Raw genomic sequence first — 20,303 nt, 5'->3', positions numbered from 1 at the left:
CAGTGCTTTCTTTTCCTTTATTTCCAGGGCAGCTCATGAGACGTCTTACAGTTTTGGCCCCAGTATATAGTTGAGAGGAGGAAAATGCAAAGTGTGAAGTGTGTGGTCCCCAAAGTGAACGAGTGGCAATGTTGGAAAGAGTTAAAATTTACAACTTTATAATTTTTTTTAATTTATTTTTTTATAAATGATCATCAGTTGTTGATGATGTTGTAAGTAACCACGAAAATGTTGCAGATGATCGTTGGTATTGTCGAGGCAGTTTTACCTTGCTTTTTCTTGAAGGTTTTGTGTGCTGTAAATATGAGTAAGTGGGTGAAGTCTGCATTTCTACCTCTTTACATAAGTAAGATTTCCAATAGAACTATTTTTGACTTCCTATGTAAGAATACTTATTTTTTACTGTAGCTTTCTAGTACTGATAGGTTCTTCATCTGTTTTTTGCAATACTTAGCCAGGCAACATCTCGAAGAACAACAGATTACAGCTCCTGAGATACAGTTCCCAGGAGTCAGATCAACAAAGGGGTTAAAAGTGAGACAGCCTTTTCCTTCAGTTGAAGTGCAATGTTGATTCAAGGCTCTCAGTAAATGATTGTTGGAGATCTGCCATGTGTAGCTGAGCATTCAGAGTACACCACAGACTCTGCTTCCTCCCAAGGAGCTTTGTCTGTCAACATCTCGCTTTAATTGTAATCTGGTAAGGTACCAGCAGGCAGGGAAAACTCACCAGCCAGCAGCCATGGAAGAGCCAGTCTTTACTGACATCAATCAAAATGCTAATGACAGCACTGTCTCTGAGGCTTCAGATTCTGAGGAAAATAAAGGGGGTGATCTTCCTGATCATGTCCATGAAGATTCAGCATCCCCTTTTTCCATCACTAATATCCCAGAAAACACGGATGGTAGTCAAAAGAACTCAGAAGATAGCTGTAATAATTCTGTGGCCTCTCAGCATGGAAGTGATGGAGAAGATGATTCTTCATCTCACCATGGTGCTGAAGAAGACCACCCACAGCAGCAGATGGATCTGATGAGCCCAACTCAGGAAGATAAAGACATAGAGGGCACAATGTTTGAGAGCAACCTGCATTTTCCTCCAGATTTCCAGTTTCGTCAGAGACAGAGCACTTCTACCAACTCTTCAACTTCCCTCAAGTTTCCCCTTAACAGTAACTTTGGAGAAACTAACAACTTTCAGGAAGATTTTGAGATTTCCATTTTTGTGAAGGTAAGAACCCCAAATCAATGTGTGTGTCTTCCAAATCAGTGAAATACAGCTACCTACTGCTTTGCTCCCAACTCACTTACCTCTTGCATCTTTAAGCAGAGAAAGAGGAGATTTGTGTTGTGTGGAGGTGCCTGGGATTTCTTCATTTCAGGTGGAAGTATGGTGCAAGTATTCTGGTTGTTGCTGCAAATTTATTTATTCTGTGAAATCTCCCTGCTTTTACAGCTAGGCTTCTACTATTTAGTTGAGCTAGTTCAGCTATCCCTGCATTTCACTATCTAGTAGCTGAGAGCTCAAAAGTAATAGTTATGACTTCTATGAAGAAAACTGAATATTAAGTTTAAATAATGCTCATCCCTGAAAGAAGTCTTTTATTTCTTTCAATATTTAGGTTTATGTATTTCTGTGAAAATTTCAACATGTATTTTCATTAATTTCCAGTTAGGTATAAATTACTGAGGAGGCTTTCACATTTTCTCTAACCTTATAAAGTATTACTTCAGTTTCAAAACTGTAAACACCTGTGTTCCTGAATAAATCCTATGATTCCCTTCATAAAAGCACTTGTATTTAACCTTTCTCAACATTTATTAGGCTGAAACACAGGCCTGACAGTTCCTTCTTTTTCCCTATATAAGGATGTTCAAGATCTTGTTTACCTTGAATAGGATGATACACCATGATTATAATATTCTATTATTTCAAGAGAAGTCTCATGAAATTCGTCACTTTTCAACATAAGTAATATTATCCAAATCTGTTTCTCAGTTCCATGGGGGCTTTGGAAGCAGGAGAAGAGATTTTGTCACCACACATAATGGGAAGTGTTTTCAGCAGTCATTATTTGGCTAAGTGACTCCCTGAAACAGCACCTGTCCTATTTCTGTGACTGGATTATGGTAATTGCTAAAAATATGTTGATTTTATGGTCAAAGTAAGAGCTGTGGCATTAGTTCCAGTGTATATTTTTGCATGTAGTCCTGTGTATGTGTTAAAAGTTGCAGCAATTGAGTACATTTTGTTTGTTAGCAGCTACATGGTGCTAGCAACCTGAGAGCTGTATTTTGGCTTAAAATCATCTCTTTAATTTCCTTATTATTTCACATTCCTCATATTTCAAAATAACAATGTCTTCTTTTTCTGTGGATAAAATAAGAAATGTGTGCAGATGCTCCCATTCAGAGTTGTCTGGGTTAATTTGCAAAAGTGAGAAGAGAGGCATTTTGAACAGAACTATCATGGACAAGGTCTGAAGAGATCCTTTTCCTTGCTTTTGTTGTGAAGAGTAGCTGATTATCCCATAAAGGTTCTTATCAGCTAGTCCAGAGAGAAAGGGAAACTGTGCTCCCCTTCACTTGCCAAACATAAGTGCCTGGAGTCTTTGAGATGTCCTTGAGCCACAAGATACTCCTACCTGGCTGAGAGGTTGAGACATGAGGCTCTCAGGTGATCCATGCTGTGATTCCAGTGGGCAGGGCACTGGATACTGCTGGGTGGGTGGCTGAACTGGACTCCTGTGATGTGTTTTATTCCGTGAGAAAGTGATGATATTTAGTTTTTGGCTTTTTGCTTTTCTGTCTGGTATCAAAGTAATAAAGCAGTAGCTCCATGGAGTGCAGATCCAGCTTTGCTCTCTTTAATTATATAGATAGCAAAAGTCAGCCTGTAAAATGGAAGGTCATAGAATAATATGTAACAAGAGAGTGAAATCCCTGAGGGCTGTGGCTTCTTGCACATGGAACCAGTATCTCAGTTGTGTCAATAAATATTACTCAGAGATGGTTCCCTTCTCTAGTCCACCTGAGGCCAGTGTTGCTCTGAAATTGGGTTCATCTGGGTTTGCACTTTTCTGCAGACACTAACAGTGATAGCAGGACCTTGTGCTGTGGACAACAGTGGTCATGACACTTCTGCCACTATTTATTCCTTCCTTTGTTTGTAACACTAATAAATCTCTGTTAATGACTGGAAATGCGAATGTCAGAGGACTGAACACCAGAGAAAGTGGGAAGATTAACTGGTATCTAACTCACAGTGCAGCTGGATGGATAATCTTTACAGTAGTCCATTCATTAGACACCAAGAAAATGTTTACATCACTTTAACTCATTTTTCACTGATTATCAGTACTTGGTAACTATGTCGTGTCAGTGGACTATTTCAGAATGTGCCATAAGGTAAAAAAGGAATTCCCTGTGCCTTTAACAGCAGAATGCAGCATGTACCAACATGAATCTTTGTGTGAATCTGGCATGTCCAGGCTTGTCACAGCTGCCTTAATGCCCTTCCAGTAATGCTGTAATTTCTTCAAATAAAAGCCTTTGCAATTTGAACAGAGATATGACTGGCACACAGGCTGTGTTACTGAGTGCACAGCACAGCCTGACCTAATCACAGCTCCAAGGTCCAGCTTTCTCACCTGTACACTGTATTTTCCTGTTGAGCAGCACATTTGTTCTGAAGGTTTAGGTTTCTTAGAAATTTTTAACTTTTTTGTTTTCCTGAAGCTTGAGTTGTTTTTTGAAGACTAGTCCTCCAATTTTCTTTTCAGAAGAAAATTATTGCCCTTCTGGGTTATTTTATGACCTGAGACTGACTGCAGATTATACCCTGTCTGTACTCATTTGTTCCATGGGAACACAGTTCCCAAAAGAAGGAAGGCAATTTTTCACCCTAAGCATAATAACAAGCATAATAAACACCTTGTGTTAGGCAAAAATACTGACATAATACAGTGGTTTAGCATCATCAACCTGCACCTGTTGGATCACTGCCCTGGAGTAACAGATTTATGGATGCTGGAGACCATCTCTGGAGGTCATCTGGTCCAACTCCTTACTTAGAGTAGGATCACCTATAACAGCTTGTTCAGGGCCACAACTTTGGTTTTCATGTGACCAAAGATGAAGAAACCACAACTTCTCTATGCAACCATTCTAATGAGTCCTACCCTCATGGCAAAACTATGTTTTAAATGTTTTGTGTATCTCAATTTGTGCCTGTTGCCTCCTGTTCTTTTAGTGGATACCAGTGCTTATATTTAAGAATCAGAGCCTAAGCATTTAGCTGTTTCTGTTTGGAATTATGGTATCCTTTAGTAAAATTGCATTAAGTCAGGAGCTGGAAAAGAAAGGGCATTTTTGGTTTTTCCCACAAGATGCTTCCCCACTCCCTCATTTGAAGTGCTGAGTCCTGCACTTGGGTCACAACAAGCCCTGAAGTGCTGCAGGCTGGGACAGGAGTGGCTGGAAAGCTGCAAAAGGACCTGGGGGTGCTGGTGACAGCGGCTTGAACATGAGCCAGGTGTGCCCAGGTGGCCAGGAATGCCAATGGCACCTGGGCTGTACCAGCAATAGTGTGGCAGCAGGACCAGGGCAGTGATGTCCCCCTGTGCTGGGCACTGCAGAGGCCATACCTCAAATCCTGGGTTCAGTTTTGGGCCCCTCATGACAAAAAAGACATTGAGGGGTTGGAGTGTGTCCAGAGAAGGGAACACAGCTGGGGAAGGGTCTGGAGCCACAAGTCTGATGAGGAGCAATTGAGAGAGCTGAGGGGACTCTTGCTTTCCAAAATCTCTGAAAGGAGGGTGGAGCCAGGTGGGGGTCAGGCTCTGCTCCCAGGGAACAAGTGACAGGACAAGAGGAAACTGCTCAAGTTGTGCTGGGGAAGGTTTAGACACAATATTAGGAATTTTATTTTTTTTCTTGTGGAGAGAATTGTCAGGCATTGGAACAGGCTGCTCAGGGAAGTGGAATCACCATCCTTTGACATCCAAAAACATGTGGATGTGGCATTTGAGGACATGGCTTCATGGTGAACATGGTGGTGGTGCTGGGTTGGCAGTTGGACTTGATGATCTTAAACGTCTTTTCCAACCCTAAAAATTCTGTGATTCTGTAGTTACATGATTTCCAGGTCAGGAATGTCTGAAGGCTCTAATTTGGTGATACAACCCTGTGCTAGTTCCTTACTGACGCCCCAAGATGAGCTGAACTGTTGTGAATGACAGACCATGTTCTTCACAGGGACAGTGAGACTCATCATCGTATCACTGGGAAAATCATGCTTCTTCCTATTGAGTTGGCTTTTCTCTTGTTTTATGGAGCATTCTGGTATCTGTTGAGAAAATTCTGTTTAGGAATGTGTATTAATGGTTCAGAACATGAAGTCACAGGACAAATCTAATTTTAAGCATGTATAATTTGAAGAGAGCAGAAGCACATGGATGTCCAGTCAGAAGTTAGTGGTTAAACTGGTGCTTTGCTGAGCAGAACTGAGCATTTCTTACTACACTCATAATCTACAGAGTAAAAAAACTGTATTTGCAATTTTGGGCTGTAAGATAGTTGTAAGCATAACTGGGTGTCCAGATACCTTCCAGCAATGGAAACCAGTTAGTCTTCTAATTGATTCCAGTGCAGCACATAAGGCTGGTGTCAAGCCGTATCTTCTCCACCAAGGTTTGCAGGTAGTACGGTTAATTCAGGCTGAAGCCAGATGGCAGGTGTAACTCTCCATATATACACAAAATTACAGTAGTTTGGCTTTTTATGACATTTTAGCCTTTAAAAATATTTTAATAATAAATCTAATGGAACTAAGCAAATATTATTTTGGTCTTATGAATAAGCTTTGAAAAAGTTTGAGTGATTCATAATCCACCTTTTAAATAGTGTTACCTGAGCAAGGAAAAGATCCAATAACTATTTTTAGAGTTTTCCAGTCTTGGCAGATTTACAGACCAAGATGCTGAAATTGACATGTACACAGCAGGAAATGACTCACAGGGAGCCAATATCCTAACGTGATACCTGTTTTGGTAATTAAAATGAAAGTAATGGTTGTTTATTCCTGCAAATATTCTTGAGGTACCTTACAAGTACAATTAAGTATAGAAATACAAGTCTGGAAAATCAAGTGGTAAGATGTGTCCTCCTGCTCTCAGTCTTATGTAGACTGTCCCTAACAGATGCTTCTTTGGGAACATTCAGTGATGCCAATTCAGCACCTATACCAGTAAGTCTCTGTCAATGTTTAATTATTATCCTGAGTCAAACATTTTCCTTTATTAAAACTCTGTTGCTCTGAATTATGCTATTTTTATTTTTAATAGACAAGACCTTTATGTGTATAGAAGACACAGATCAAATTTCCTTCATTCTTTGCTTTCTTAAATGAAACAAATTCAGTTCCTTCAGCTTGCCTTCAAGCTTGAGTCATCATTTCTAAATGTTGAGTGGTTGGTGTATTGTGCTTTGGTTTTTGTTTGATTTAGGGGTGGTTTTTTTGACCTTTTCCAGTCTTTCTCCAGTTAATTTATATAATTCTTAAGCTCCAGTTTGGAGGTACAGTGTAAACAGCAGTGCAAATAAAAATTACTACAGCAAGTGCCTCTTTAATTCATCATTTATCCAACTCTCTAGTCACTTTATCTGCTGTATTCTAACATATTTTTGAATCCTTTAACATTTATATGGTTCCTCTAGCCCTGGTGTTTCCCCAGTAAGTGCTTCAGTGACAGTCTCAACCATTTGTGACTTGTCCATTTGCAAGCAGGTGTAATGCAGTAGTAATGCACAGTTTGGAGCTGCCATTTGACTTGTAGAGCGTTAGGTTTCTCTTCTGTGAGAATTTAGGTTTCTCTTGGTCTGATCAAACCCTGATCACCCCTCATTGAAAACAGCCTGGTTTTGGAGTCAGAGAACTGCTCTGACATAAATCCAGTGTGAAGGAGACCCTCTCCAGTGCTTTTGCTCTGCTAACTCAGAAAATACAGATACATCTTTAACACCTCCACACCATTGTGCAGACTCAGCGTGGCTTCATGGCACCCTCCTCCACCCTGTCATGTACAGCAGACTGGTAATCTCTTAAGATTTAACATATAAACCTAATAGCAACTAACCCTATTTCTGAGGTTTCTAACTATTTCTGAGGAGGAAAACTGTGTTGTGGGTCTCTTCACAGCTGCATTTATGCCTATCCGAATTACTCTGTCTCTCTCTCTCTCTCTATCTCTGTGTGTGTGTGTGACAAGATTAGTGACGGCCATTCTGTTAGAGATAACACCCAGTCCCCTGACTATCAGTCATGAGCAGAATGTGTGTTTTAGCAGCAGGGAGAGCAGTTTGCTTAATCTTTTGGATACAAGGGATAAAAGGTCTTGCTTCCAACCCTTCCTGAGTCTGTGCTTCACTCAGGCACCTGCAGAAAGGTCTGTGAATCAATTTTGAGCTGGTGCTCCCGTGCCCCACTCAGCACGTGGCTCCAGCCACAGCGGTGTCCGAGCACGGCACAGTAGCGTAGCAACAGCTTCAAAATACAGACCTGTATTATCTAGGAAATTGTCCCTGCACAGTGATTGCAGAAATGGCAAACACAGTGTAAATAATGTAGGTCACACCAAGTGAAAATTAAAACAGGATTTATTTACTCATTTATCTTTTCTTCATATATGTTTCATCTTGTGACACCCTCTCTGATGTTCTGAAAACAAGAGTCTTATCTCAGCATGGACTGTTTTTCTTTTGAAACATTTCAGAACCTACATTTTTTGAGTGAAAAATGTTTGGATTTGTGGACTGATTACTTCTTCTGGCATTGAAAACTTATCTGTAAGCAGTAATGTCACCTGTTAAATTGAACCTGTCCAAAGCAGAGCGATTTGTATTATTTCTGATTGGTTTTTTTCAGAAGTACCTAAAGAGCAGCTCTACTGAGTCTAGTATTTTACGAACACAAAATAATGCATAATCCCTGCAGAGGATTGTCAATTATTATTAATATGTCAATTATTTTGGAGTCTGCAAGAGGAAAGCAGCTTTTCTTCTCTGCTCTTTCTTTTCTTTAGATATCAAGGGTTGGATTTGGCTCATCCAACTGAAGGTGTGTCTGTAAGCCATTAAGTACACCTCTGCAGGATGTGTAGGCTCTTTTTGCAACAAAAAGCTTTCTGAAATAGCATGATGTGATACTAATTCCGATGGCCAAGTGCAGGTACCACCTGTAGGGTGAGGTTACTGATTAGGTAGACTCCGTTCATTGTATGGAGCGGGGCCTAATTCAGTTTTCCAACCACAGGCATTCCGTGCTGGTTTAGATGTCTAAGGGCTTTTTCCTGGCTTCCAGCTGCCTCTGCAGGCCATGGGTGTCCCATAGATCCTGTCTCATAGATGTTTACAGGTTTCCTCAGCTATCCTATCAAATGCTGCTGGATATTTAGGTTTAGGCAACTGCATCAAGCTAAAAACTTTCATTGAAAACATTGGCATGGTCACCTGAAGTTAAATAAACTGAATACCACTAGTGACAGTTTAAATACAAATCTTGGATGACTAGATTAGATGAGGAGTGAATTCTGGTAACGGACATCTGGAAACAAACTTTAATTAATTTTTTTTTCAGGCTATTTTATTTCCCTTTTTGTTTCAGTGTGCACACTCAGCAACAACTGATGTGCAATAGTGATCAAACATTGTGATGCTGGGCACTTCTGCTGTTCACTGTACAGTCTAAATTAACTAGATTAAATGATCTTATACATTTTAGCATCTTTCCAAGACTGAGAACCAGCACTCTTCCTTTAACTTCAGTCAACTTTTATCTGTTTTTTTTTAACAGCAATCCCCATATACGTGTATTTCAACTGTATTTGGTTTAGAATTACTTTTTATTTCAGACACCACAGTAGAAGAGCCAACTGAACATACTAGATTTGAATTCCTAGGTACCGCTTCAAACACAGCTTAAGACTTTAACTGTGAAAAGAAAAATTGTTTGTTTCTTTGGGTCATAAGACCCTGTATTGGAAGGAAATTTTCCACTGTTCTGCCACTGTATTTCCTGGTTCACTTAGAAATGTTCTCTCATATGCTTGGTTGTGGCTGAAAAGAGACACATAAGTATTTTTCTGTATTGGTGGCAATTTTAAAAGTATTTACTACTTAATGGGAAATGTTGTGAACCTTTATGAAACTGCCTTCTGTGGAAAAGAAAAAAAAGGAGGAAGTGTGTCACTAAAATGAGTCATTGCATTGTCATCTGCAGGTACGATTTTTGTATTTAGATCTCTAGATGATCCTTTTCATATCAATTAATTAAACAATTGTTGAATTTTTACTGTTGGTAGGCCTCTGATAATGTAAGACGTCAGTGACATTCATGACGTTACAATGATGTGATCAGGGATAGATGAGAAGGGAATTGGTCAGTGCACAGGTCTGGTTTCAGTACATCCAGCAGTCTTTGAAACCAGGATTTTGATTCAAAAGTTGATTGATTTTCTGTTGCTGCCTCCATGCAGGTGTTAATGAAGTAAAACTTGAGAACACATCTGCTGGGAGAAAACCATTATCTTCCTGCTTATATGTTTATAAAAGATGAGGCACAGAAAGGTAGAAATCTGCACACTGACCAAGACTGGTTGCTTTGGGGATTCTAGGTAATCTGAAAAAAAATTCATGGGACTGGATGTGACTTTTTGGGACATGAAATTGAGTATTCTGCTACAGACAGCCTCATCATGTAATACTTCATTCATAAAGTGATCAAGGTCTATTTAGAAACTATTACTATTATTATTCATTTTGGAAATGTGTTTCAGAATGTCACTGCTCTGAAGGTTTGACACTTTAATTTCCAAATTACCTTTATTCATGTGCAGCTTAAACATCCTTGCTCTTTTGCCAGAATGGTCCATTAGCATTCATTCATGCATTTAGCTCTTTTTAAAATCAGTTTAGGCTTAGACAACCTCATATGTTTTTGAGGCTAAACCAGCCAATCCTTTTTGTCTCCATTTCTGCCAGTCATCATAGTAATCCCCTTCTGCACATATTCTGCACATATTTTCTTTCCACAAAGGTGCCTTTTTTTTTTTTTCCACAGCTGCATTTTGTCTCAGGTTGCTTCTGCTTTTATAGCTAAACTAAACAAGCAGCAAAAAGATTCTTTTAATAACCTCCTGGTTTAAGTTATCTATGATTGTTTAAGTAAACAAATTCTATTTGAGGTGAAGTTCTATGTTACTGTGCTTTGGGAGATCTCAACACTGTGTCCCTGTAGCTTGAGCGCTGGTTGAGAAGCAGATGGAAAGAGTGGGAGCTTTGCATCTGAAAACAAAGGTATTAGTCACTCCTCTGATTTCTGCTCACATGTATTTGTATCATTTTTGGATTTATTTAAAAATCTATTCTGTTAAACATCTGGCCAGGAGAAGTGTTTTATACTTGCCCAACATTTATCTTGCTCTATAAATATGTATATCCTTAGCTGTAATACTGGTACTTTGGGTGGCTCCTCATTGCAAGAGGGTCTCTGTTAGCCTGAAATGGCCAGTGAGGTGCCCAAATAATACTGGCAAGTCCTCAGTAAACAGGAATACTAGGAGAAATAATTTAAACTTATAAAGTTTTTATTTTTCTTAATGTCATCAGAAATTCTTCCTAGTTTCAATATCTATTAGCTAGGACTTTCTAGATGAGTACGGGACAAAATAATTCAGGAATACTGATTTTCATAGAATAGACTTATTGACTTAACAGTCCTTATTTTAGCTTTTTTTTTTTTTTTTTTTTTTAATATCACACTGTGATTCAGGCATGGAAGATAACCTTTCTTGTACATTTCATGGACTTTTTCACAGGCCATCAAGAAACACCATTAAAAGTGAAGACAGCACACATATCCCAGTTGTTTAAAAAAAAGAAGTGCTGCAGCACACTGAATGCTGTGATGCTTATCCATGAAAAGAATAAACCTACTATCTTTTAATATAAAGTCTTATATGCCTAATGTTTAGATACAAGAACTTTAATTCACATTCTTCTCACTATTTTAAATTAATTTCTCAATGCCCTAAGTTCCTACAAGGTCATATTTATGAAAAGTTACTAAAAGAATATACTGGATGAAGGTCCAGTATCAAAAATCTGTTATACACCATGTGGCCTGTTTTGAAGAGGCACCAATCTGTCTTTCCTTTCTTTGGTGAGCCCATGGATTTGTAAATAATCACAGTAAGTAGTTTCTAGTTACAGAGTACAGCTACCCGGTGACATAAAAAACACCACCTTTGTAAAAATACCACAGATTGAATTTCAAGTATATCATACTGAATGATTGCATAATTTATTGGACTTCATGAGGCACCTTAAATTCACTAATTTACACCAAACATAGGCAGGATGCTTATCTGTTGAATCAGTAACTTCCTTATGGTCCTAACTCTTCACGTCCTTGGTGTGCTGGCGCCTTACAGGAACCCTTATAAAGAACAGTCGAAGTTCAGAGCAGCAAATTCAGTCATTTGGCTCCTCCCTGTGAGATTGCTGCGAGTGAAGTTTGGCCGGAGCAGAGTTTCTCTGCGGCCCCAGGCGCGGATTGGCCCCGCACCCGCGGCTGATAACAGCTAAAAATAGCCCCAGTATAAAAGCCCGGCCAGCAGCTCAGCCACCCTGGTATTCCTTCCTCGACTGCCTGCCAGGGAGGAGACCGTGCTCTCCAAGTCCCTGCAAGGATGTGACCAAAGAACACTCTGCTGCCTAATTCCACCTAACAATTCACTTGTCAAGACTGGACTGTGTGACTCATGGGGATGGTAACCAAGTACTGTTTTAGATATTAAAAAAAAAAAAAAAGAAAAAGACACAGACTGAAGGCCAGATTTTCCAAGCAGTTTTCCAAGCAGAGCGTGACAGGTGGGCTGCTGGAAGGTCTTTGGAAGTGTGCCTATAGAATACTGCATACAAGAATGTTGTATATATTCACATAATCACCTGTATGGAGAGTGTACTCTGTGATGATGGAGTTTTGAACACTTGGGAAAACAAATGTATTTTCATTTGACAATGGTTTGACTGAGCTGGCATTGAGGAGTTCAGGAGTCTATTCTTAGCTTGCTGTTGATTCTGGGGGAAATTGGGTCATTTCCTTGCATTTTTGTTCACTTTCAAGCTTTTGTTTTAAGCTGTAGGCTGGGGGATCAGTGACTTCAGTGGCTGAGTGCATTGCAAGATAAATCTTTGGGTGTCTAAAGTCCTTTGGATGAATAAAGAAGACACCAGTGTTGAAGAGCTCCCTTTTAAAAGTCTGGCATAAGTTACACTGACTTGAAAATAGGCTGTAAAGAGGGAAAGAATTAGAAAGCATTAAAAATCAGTGGCACTATCAGCCCTATCAATAGTGAACATTCCCATATGTATTATTTCCAGTGGCTCTGAGTCTTCCTCTTTGATTTTATGAAGCTTTGCACTATGAAGTTTGTATGTGTGGATTCCCCTTCATTTTATTTACAGAACTTTAATTTTTTTTTTTTGTTTAAAATACAGTGCAAGGTTTATAATATCTTGGGAGAGCTATAGGTGACCGGGCTAACTTGCTTTCATTTGCTTTCACTTTTGATATTATATACTTACTATCTGAAAAGGACTATCAATTTCTTCTTAATTTGTTGTTTAATTGCTAGATCTCTCATGGCAAGTGAGATAATTGCAGAGGGTGTTGGTTTGGTAGTTCTGTAGCCTAAAGTCATCTTCTTCTGCTCATGAGACCCAGCATGATGAGAGATGACAGAAACTCCCTTACTTCCACCTAGTCAAGATGCAGGGCTGAGTGGAGTCAGATCTCACAACACACCCAGCTTCATCCTCATGAATTCTGCTTTTCCTCTCTGAAGGTCAATTTTCTGCATGAACCTGTAGTCAAGATTTAACTGGAGAGTCTCTGTTTGATGCTATGCTCTGCAGGGGAATTTAGGTTCTCTCTCAACATCACGAGATACCTTTATATATATTTATTAATTAGTCTGGTATCAACTCTGACTTGCTGCTTGGCTAGAAATGGGTAGAAATTGCTAATAATGAGTAAAGGAGTCTATATCATTAGAACTTTTCTGACTGATGTAGGTCTCACAGGAAAACCTAGTCCACCTTCTACAGAATTGTATCAGAGTTGTCACCAAGATCAGAGCAGTGAGAATGCAAAGACAGCCTGGGTTTTGACATTTTGACATCTGTGAGGTTGCTCCCAGGTGTTGCAGCTGGTGACTTTCTTACAAAAGTGATACCTGCTACATATTCTGTGAAAATTTTGTGATTTCGGCCAAAGGTGACAAGTTTTTGGAAAATCTTCCATTTAAGAGGAAAAAAACCTTCTCTTCCTAGTTAGACTAGCCAGTATTCCCAGTTCTGACAGACTTAAACAAGGCACCACTGTTATTTAGACTGTGCTCAGTGCTGAATTTCACCAAAAAAAATTACTCGGTCTTAAGCCAACCTCCTTTTTTAAGAATTGCTACCAATATCTTCCACTTAAGGATGTGGGACAGGTTCTCTGAAATGACCTGGGTTTGATGGCCAGCAGCAAAAATCTGTTAATGTGAAAGTGTATTTGCAGAAGAGAAGGTCACATCTGTTCTTAACTGACCACCTTGCTTCAATTCTTTCTGGATGTATGCATTAACTCTGCAGTGAAAAGGGTCCCCAAGCAAAAATACCCCAAAAACTAAAATGGAGTATCACCAAGTCAACTTTAGGTGCTGCAAGATGTTGAACTCTTACTTTGAAGTTCTTAGGAAGGAAAAAAAGAACTAAGAACCCACCATTCATTTCGTAACAGCTTGAGGTGATGCACTAAGGCAAGTGAGCTGGCAAACTTTGTGGAAACTTTATCACAGAAGAAGTACCAAAAGGTGAAATGAAAAATGAATGAAGGCAGTTTATTAAGGAGAATGGAAGAGTTCTTCAGTTCACTGTGAGGCTCAAGGTCAGCCAGCTGCATTAACCCAGGCGAGCAGCACTGCCATTGACAGAGGCATCACCACTGCAGAGGTTAAACTTTGCTGCCACAGAGGGATGTAAGGGTGTTGAGCTCTGCTATTTCACACTGATCAAGTGTGTGCTTTTCAGGGATCAAAAATCCAGAGGCCCTTTTCTTAAGCCAAATAGTATACACACCACAGAGGATCCTGAAATCCACAGCACAGATCGGTGCACATAACATAACGATGCCAGCATGCAAAACCATGGGGACTAGCCTGAGTCATGGGTAATTTCAAACTGAGCTTCTGAAGGCTTCACCTTTTAGAAATAATGTGCATCAGAACACAGAAAGCAATTTCAGCTTTCAGCCAAATTGTTTGCTAAACAGTGTGAAACACAAATGTACCCAATAAAATCAGCAGCAACTGGGCATTGTTTGAGCCTTATTTACTGGGAGGAATTGAGAACTAGCCTGAGATATACATAAGTTGTACATACCATTTTGAACACTTTCTGTAAATAATAATTCATAAATTTGGGATTAAAGTAGTGTGTTGTGTGCTTGTCTTTTGTTTGGGGGAGATTTAATCCTAATTTGCATGCTCATGCTTCAGATCCTAATTAGTTTACAATTAATTTATGCCAAGAAGCATACAAAGAAGTGAACAGAAATAATCTAAATAGGGACTTGCAGTATGAACACCTGTAAAATAAAACAAGAATAGGCATTACTTATTCTGTTGCAGACTTGGAAGTAAAATCATGTAATTTTTATTCTATGACAGTAGTGAGTCAACAACAATGGGTATGTCACACTTACCTGGTGCTGTTTTTCTTCACCACACTTAATAGCATGGAGGATGCATTTTGAAAAGCAAGGGCTGAGGATTTCTACATTTCTCCTTTCATCAGCTGCATTATCCATACAGCCCACAGTTTGGGACAATCTGTCATGCTCTCCATTGTATCTCCTACAATGCCACTTTCCAGAGCAGTCTCAGTCCTGGTTGGAAGTATCTTTTGTTTTTAATTGAAATGCCAGTTTTGGAGTGATAGTAAAATAGAGGAATAAACCACTACCCTCTAGAAGCCTCTGTACTGAACGCAGCATTAGGAGATAATTTTGTACCTTTTCGGAGCCACTTCCTTACAAATGGGTACCTGTGGCTGTCTCAATGTGAGCACTGAGATCATTATCCATAAGGAAATCCCTCTTCACACTGAACAGCAGCAGGTTTTTCTCTTGAAGGTGTTAATGCTTATTAATGTTACAGCAAGGTTGGATGCTGCATCCATGTGAAAACACAATTACATATAAAAATAATTCCATGGTTTTGGACTAGAACTTTGCAAAACTCCAGTCTGTGCTGATTAACTCTGCTAAACAGAAGAGTTTCATCCAGATAATTTTAGAGCTAAAATAATGTTTTTTAATAAAAAGATAAAGGAAGCTGTAGCTCATGGCTATGTTGGATTCATAGTATCTGGGGATGGGTGTAGAGTGGGTTATCTCAAACTGGCCAGTTAACGGAGTGCAAAGTTTTCTGGCCTAGACTTTCCATCCTTTTCCATTTCTTGGGACTTTCAGGCTGCCCAGCTGTTGTACCTCTTGATGTCTTTTCTTCCATTACCTTGAGTGTGGGAAAATTTACAAGAAGGAACAAAATCACAGTTCTTCCATCAAACCAACATATCTTGAGGTACTGTACATCTTTGGAGTCAAGGGAAAGTATCTGCTCACCCAGTGTTGGCATGAAGCTGATGAGAAGAGCTTTGTATGTCCTTGCGTGTCTTGTACATTTGGGGAGGGGAACCTGCTGTCTGGCCACAAATATCTGAGACAAATCCTTTTGATTTTTCTGAAATTCAGAAAAGAAATTGATAGTGACACATTGAAATGAAAATTAAAATTATTGGATTGATTCCTTGCAGTTGTTAACTTGTTAAGTGTGTTGCATGTCAAAACTACTAGCATCCAATAAATGCAATTGCAAATTGCCAGTACTTCAGAACTGTCTCTGGAAGAGACGTTTTCATAACCCATTCAAACCAGTCTGGCCGCTTCTTAAGTTGGGGATTCTTTGGCAACTAAGCAGTTAAATAATTCCCTGTTAAAATCATAGCCCCGAATACCATTTACTGCATTTACTGCAGCTGCACCAAATTTTTACTTCTCTTCATCACAACAATGAAAAACGTTGTCTGTGTGTCGTGGTTTGATGTCCAATGCCAGGCACCCACGAGAGCCACTCGCTCACCCTCCCCTGCCACAGCTGGGAAGGGGAGGGAAAAGGAAAAAAAAATTAACGAACGCTTCATGAGCGAGATAAGGACCGGGAGAAACACTTCAAGGGTAAAACAGGATCAACTTAAGTTGCGAAATGAATTTATAACTAACAGAATCAGAGGAGGATAACAGTAAGTAAAATAAGCCCTTAGAACACCTTCCCCCCCCCGCCCTTCCCTCCTTCCCCCCGACAGCGCAGGGGAACAGTTTGGTCAGTTCATCACCGAGATTTCCTTCCGCTGCTCCGGGAGAGGAGTCCTTCCCCTGTGAGGCCGTGGGGTCCCTCCCACGGGAGACAGTTCTCCGTGATCTTCCCAGCATGGGTCCGCTCTCAGGAGCAGCAGCCCCACCGCCCCTGCTGCAGCCTGAGCCCCTCCCACGGGCACACAGCCCTCCCAAAACTGCTGCGCCGGGGCTCTCTCTGTCCACAGGGTGCAGTGCTCCAAGGCCAGGCTGCTCCAGCCTCCACCAGGACTCCCACCACTCACATCCTCCTCCAGGCATCCACCCGCTCTGGCACGGGCACCTCCCCACGGGCTGCGGGTGGATCTCTGCATCCCACATGGACCCATGGGCTGCAGGGGCACAGCTGCTTCACCACGGTCATCACCACGGCCTGCAGAGGAATCTCTGCATCCCACATGGACCCATGGGCTGCAGGGGCACAGCTGCTTCACCATGGTCATCACCACGGCCTGCAGAGGAATCTCTGCTCCGGCACCTGCAGCACCTCCTGCCCCTCCTTCTTCACTGACCTTGGTGTTGCCAGGTTGTTTCCCTCACATGTTCCCTCCCCTTCTCTGACTAGAATCCAAAATCTTGTGACTTTGTTTTGATTTTCTTCTTAAATATGTCATCACAGAGGTGTTACCAACCTCTCTCATTGGCCCAGTTCTGGCCAGCAGCATGGTCCATCTTCAGAACTGTCAGAGATTGGCTGTGCCGGATGGTGGGAAGCTTCCAGCAGCTTCCTCACAGAAGGCATCTTTGTGGCCCCCCTGCTACCTAAAACCAGGCTGTGCCAAACCAATACACCTGTGTCATATAAAACTTGCAATACCTGCTCTCATGGAATGAGCTGGATGGAAGCACTGGGGGATGGATGTGCTTTGTGCCCTGATCCTTCTGAGTAACATAGCGGTCTGCTGGAGAACTGCATGATAGAGTTACATTCTGGATGCTTGGCCTCTGCTTCACCCCCTTGGGACAAATCTTTGCTGGAAGTGAAGCTTGGATCAGGCCTGTGAAAGCTGATAGTGCGTCAGAGTTCACCTACAATAGAGGTCTTATGTGAAGACGTGGCCATTCCTTTTCTGAAGCTGTCCTCTTCTTTTATTAATGGGATGACGTGCTCATATTCATTTCTATATCTCATAAACCTCAAACTATAAAGACTTGGCTTATGAGGAGTTCATAATTCAGTGTCTAATGTTCTTGCGTGTAACTCAAAGCCTCTGCTACTTCTGACTTGTGAGAAAATGATAGGCCAAACTAAGTGACTCATTCTTTGCAGTAAAATGAGAGTGTACTAATTATTTATCAGTGTCTTACCCTTAATTTGGCTGAAGAAAGAGCTGATTTCATAACACACAAAAGAGCTGTGTAGACAGTAAAAACCATTATAGTCAGAAAGGTTCCACCCAGATGTAAGCGGTAAGTCAGTTTTATATGACAGAAAAGCAGTAAATGCATGAATAGATTCCTAAAGCAGTGCATATATATATATATACACACACACACATCTATATATATTTCCTCCTACTCACTGTCTTTTACAATGTTTATCCTAAATTCAGCTTTCAGAATCTCTTTTTAAAAAACTAACATTGTATGAACAAGTTATGTTGTCTTTTATTTTTGGTCTCTTCTAGGGGTTCCATGGGGGTATTTTTGAAAAGCAGAGGGGGTTTTTTTGAGGTAGGCTGGCTTATTCTTTCTGTGGATACCTAAAAGCACAGCTGGAATATCAGATGTGTGGTATTGACTCCTCAGCTTCTGTAGCCTCTGAGCATCCCATAGTCCTGGGGCAGGGGGCGAGTACAAGGTGGTGTCTTATGGGTGGAAGCAGATGGGGAAAGCACCTTCCAGTGGCAGCACTGCCCAGAAACACCCTGAACCAGGTGGGATCTGGCCCGTTCCTTCAGTAGTTTATATCTGGGATAGAATGGACATGGCTGCAGGGCACCTTCGCTCCCTTTGTATTGCAAAGTTTCCCTTCTGCTTTGCTGAGCCTCAGCACAATAATCTTCATCTGCAAACTAATTATAACACACCACTAAACCCAGAGAGTAATTGGGAGGGAAGGATTTGAATGTTTTGACACGTTGAGTCTCTACTGAAATTGCTACTTCTAGAGTCTGAGTTTCAGAAGCACAAGGCACGCACAACTTCTGGAGTAAGGGATGGCACGTGCACAGGAATCAGGCACTAAAGCCGTAGATTTCTTTTACTTAAAAATTACTGCAGGATTTGTCTGACCATGATGTGTTTATCTCATTACCCTGGGCTCAGTGGAAAAAATTAGACGCTTCTAGGGCACATTTTTTCATTCTAAAATAGACATCTAAATAGGTCACAATGCATCACAATTTTTAAGTGCCGATATTTTGAAAGCTGATTTTATTTCTACATTTTGGTTTAGCATTAGCAGCATTGCCTCATTACTGTGCTCAGAGCTGGCAGTATTTTCTCTTCTAGGGCCAATAGAGATGGTCTTGTGATATACCTTGTTCAAACAACTTGCCTATATCAAAACAATGTTTTCAGTGAGGCTGGAGCTAGAGGTAACCTCAGTCAAGATGACCCATTTCCCATTGATCCCAGGAACCCTCATTAAAGGGAAATTATGTCACCACAAAGTGCTAAAGCAAAACAATTTTTCAGCAAAACCCAAAAGCTTATAATTGTATAGTTAACAATGCATTATTTAGGGATGCATTTTAGAGATACGGTGATTGCTCTTAAGTTTTTGGCAGACTTTTATAACTGTAATGCATAATTACAATGCAATGATTCTTTCTGCCACATGTAAGTACACTTAGCCCATGTCCTTGGAAACTTGCCGGTAGGCCTAAGAATAATTGTACTCTAAATGCTTGGTAATTAATGTGCCTAATCCAAAAGTTACACGTAAAAATTTGAAATCAAAGGAGTAATAACACTTAATTCTCTTATAGTTAACCTTCCAGTTATTTGAATGAGTGCTAATTAGATCTAAAAACCATAAGCATACTTTTACAGTAATTATAATGATGATTATGTTGTAATTACAGTTGCAACAGCATAATGAGATTTACTCGTTAACCATTTCAGTCCTTCATGGCGTGCACATGAAGCAGCTGTTGCAGGAAAATTTCCTGTAGAACTTACCCAAAGGACCACAGAGATGTTGGCTGTGACTTCTCTGGAGCTGTGTCAAATGCCTAGAGGTCATGGAAGGAATTGGAGATCATCACAAAAGCACACAGCTAAGAGCACTTTCAGGAAAGGAGAGTGTTTGATCATGTCAAAACCTTCCCCAAAAGACCTCTGTGTGTCAGAAGGGAAAGGTAAAACTGCTCGTGTCTGGCAGCTTGAGCTGCCAACAGCCTGTGAGCCAGAGCTTTGGCAGTCCTGAAACAGGATCGGGGGGCAGAAGTGCAGGAAGGGACTTCCTGAGGGCAGGAGGACACAAAGTCCCTCCAGGCAGGGATGGGGATGAGCAGGAGGTGCCATTGACCCCTTTGCCTCTGCCCTCCTGTGCCAGCACTCACTCCCTTCGTGCCTTTTGGCTGTGTCAGGACTTTCTGTAGGTGCCACCTCATGCTCAGGGCTGCTGTGCGGTGCCCTCTGAGTCACGCAAGGAATGCAGGGCGAAGGAAAGGGAGTAGAGACGACAGCAGCACGCCAGCAGCAGGCTGAGGTCTTTGGAGCTGTTCCCCCATGCTCCACCCAGCGAATCATCGCTCTCCTGTCCCCCCTCTATAACCAGCACCCCGAGGGACACGCTGAGAAATATCTCTAGGACCCAAACCTTCCCATTCCTCTGC

At 40.9% G+C, this 20,303-nt stretch overlaps 1 protein-coding gene and 1 long non-coding RNA gene across 2 annotated transcripts in view; one reads left to right on the top strand and one right to left on the bottom strand.

Moving 5' to 3' along the window:
* The window catches only part of CLIC5 (chloride intracellular channel 5), a 79,811-nt gene continuing 59,508 nt past the window's right edge, over positions 1–20,303 (top strand). Inside the window, exon 1 of the mRNA XM_032104134.1 lies at positions 1–1,230. Within this exon, the coding sequence (XP_031960025.1) occupies positions 742–1,230 (489 nt within the window). The 5' untranslated portion in view covers positions 1–741. The remainder of the gene's footprint in view (positions 1,231–20,303) is intronic.
* On the bottom strand, positions 13,855–16,601 carry LOC116441807. The gene is made up of 3 exons (XR_004239246.1): positions 16,500–16,601; positions 15,730–15,847; positions 13,855–15,619 (listed from the first exon to the last, which is right to left on the bottom strand). It is a non-coding gene; the product is annotated as an uncharacterized LOC116441807 (long non-coding RNA).

The sequence above is a fragment of the Corvus moneduloides genome, chromosome 3 (genome assembly GCF_009650955.1).
Source record: "Corvus moneduloides isolate bCorMon1 chromosome 3, bCorMon1.pri, whole genome shotgun sequence".
NCBI classification, from domain to species: Eukaryota; Metazoa; Chordata; class Aves; order Passeriformes; family Corvidae; genus Corvus; species Corvus moneduloides.
The sequence above is the reverse complement of the archived record's forward strand: the minus strand, read 5'-3'. Positions and strand labels throughout refer to the sequence as shown.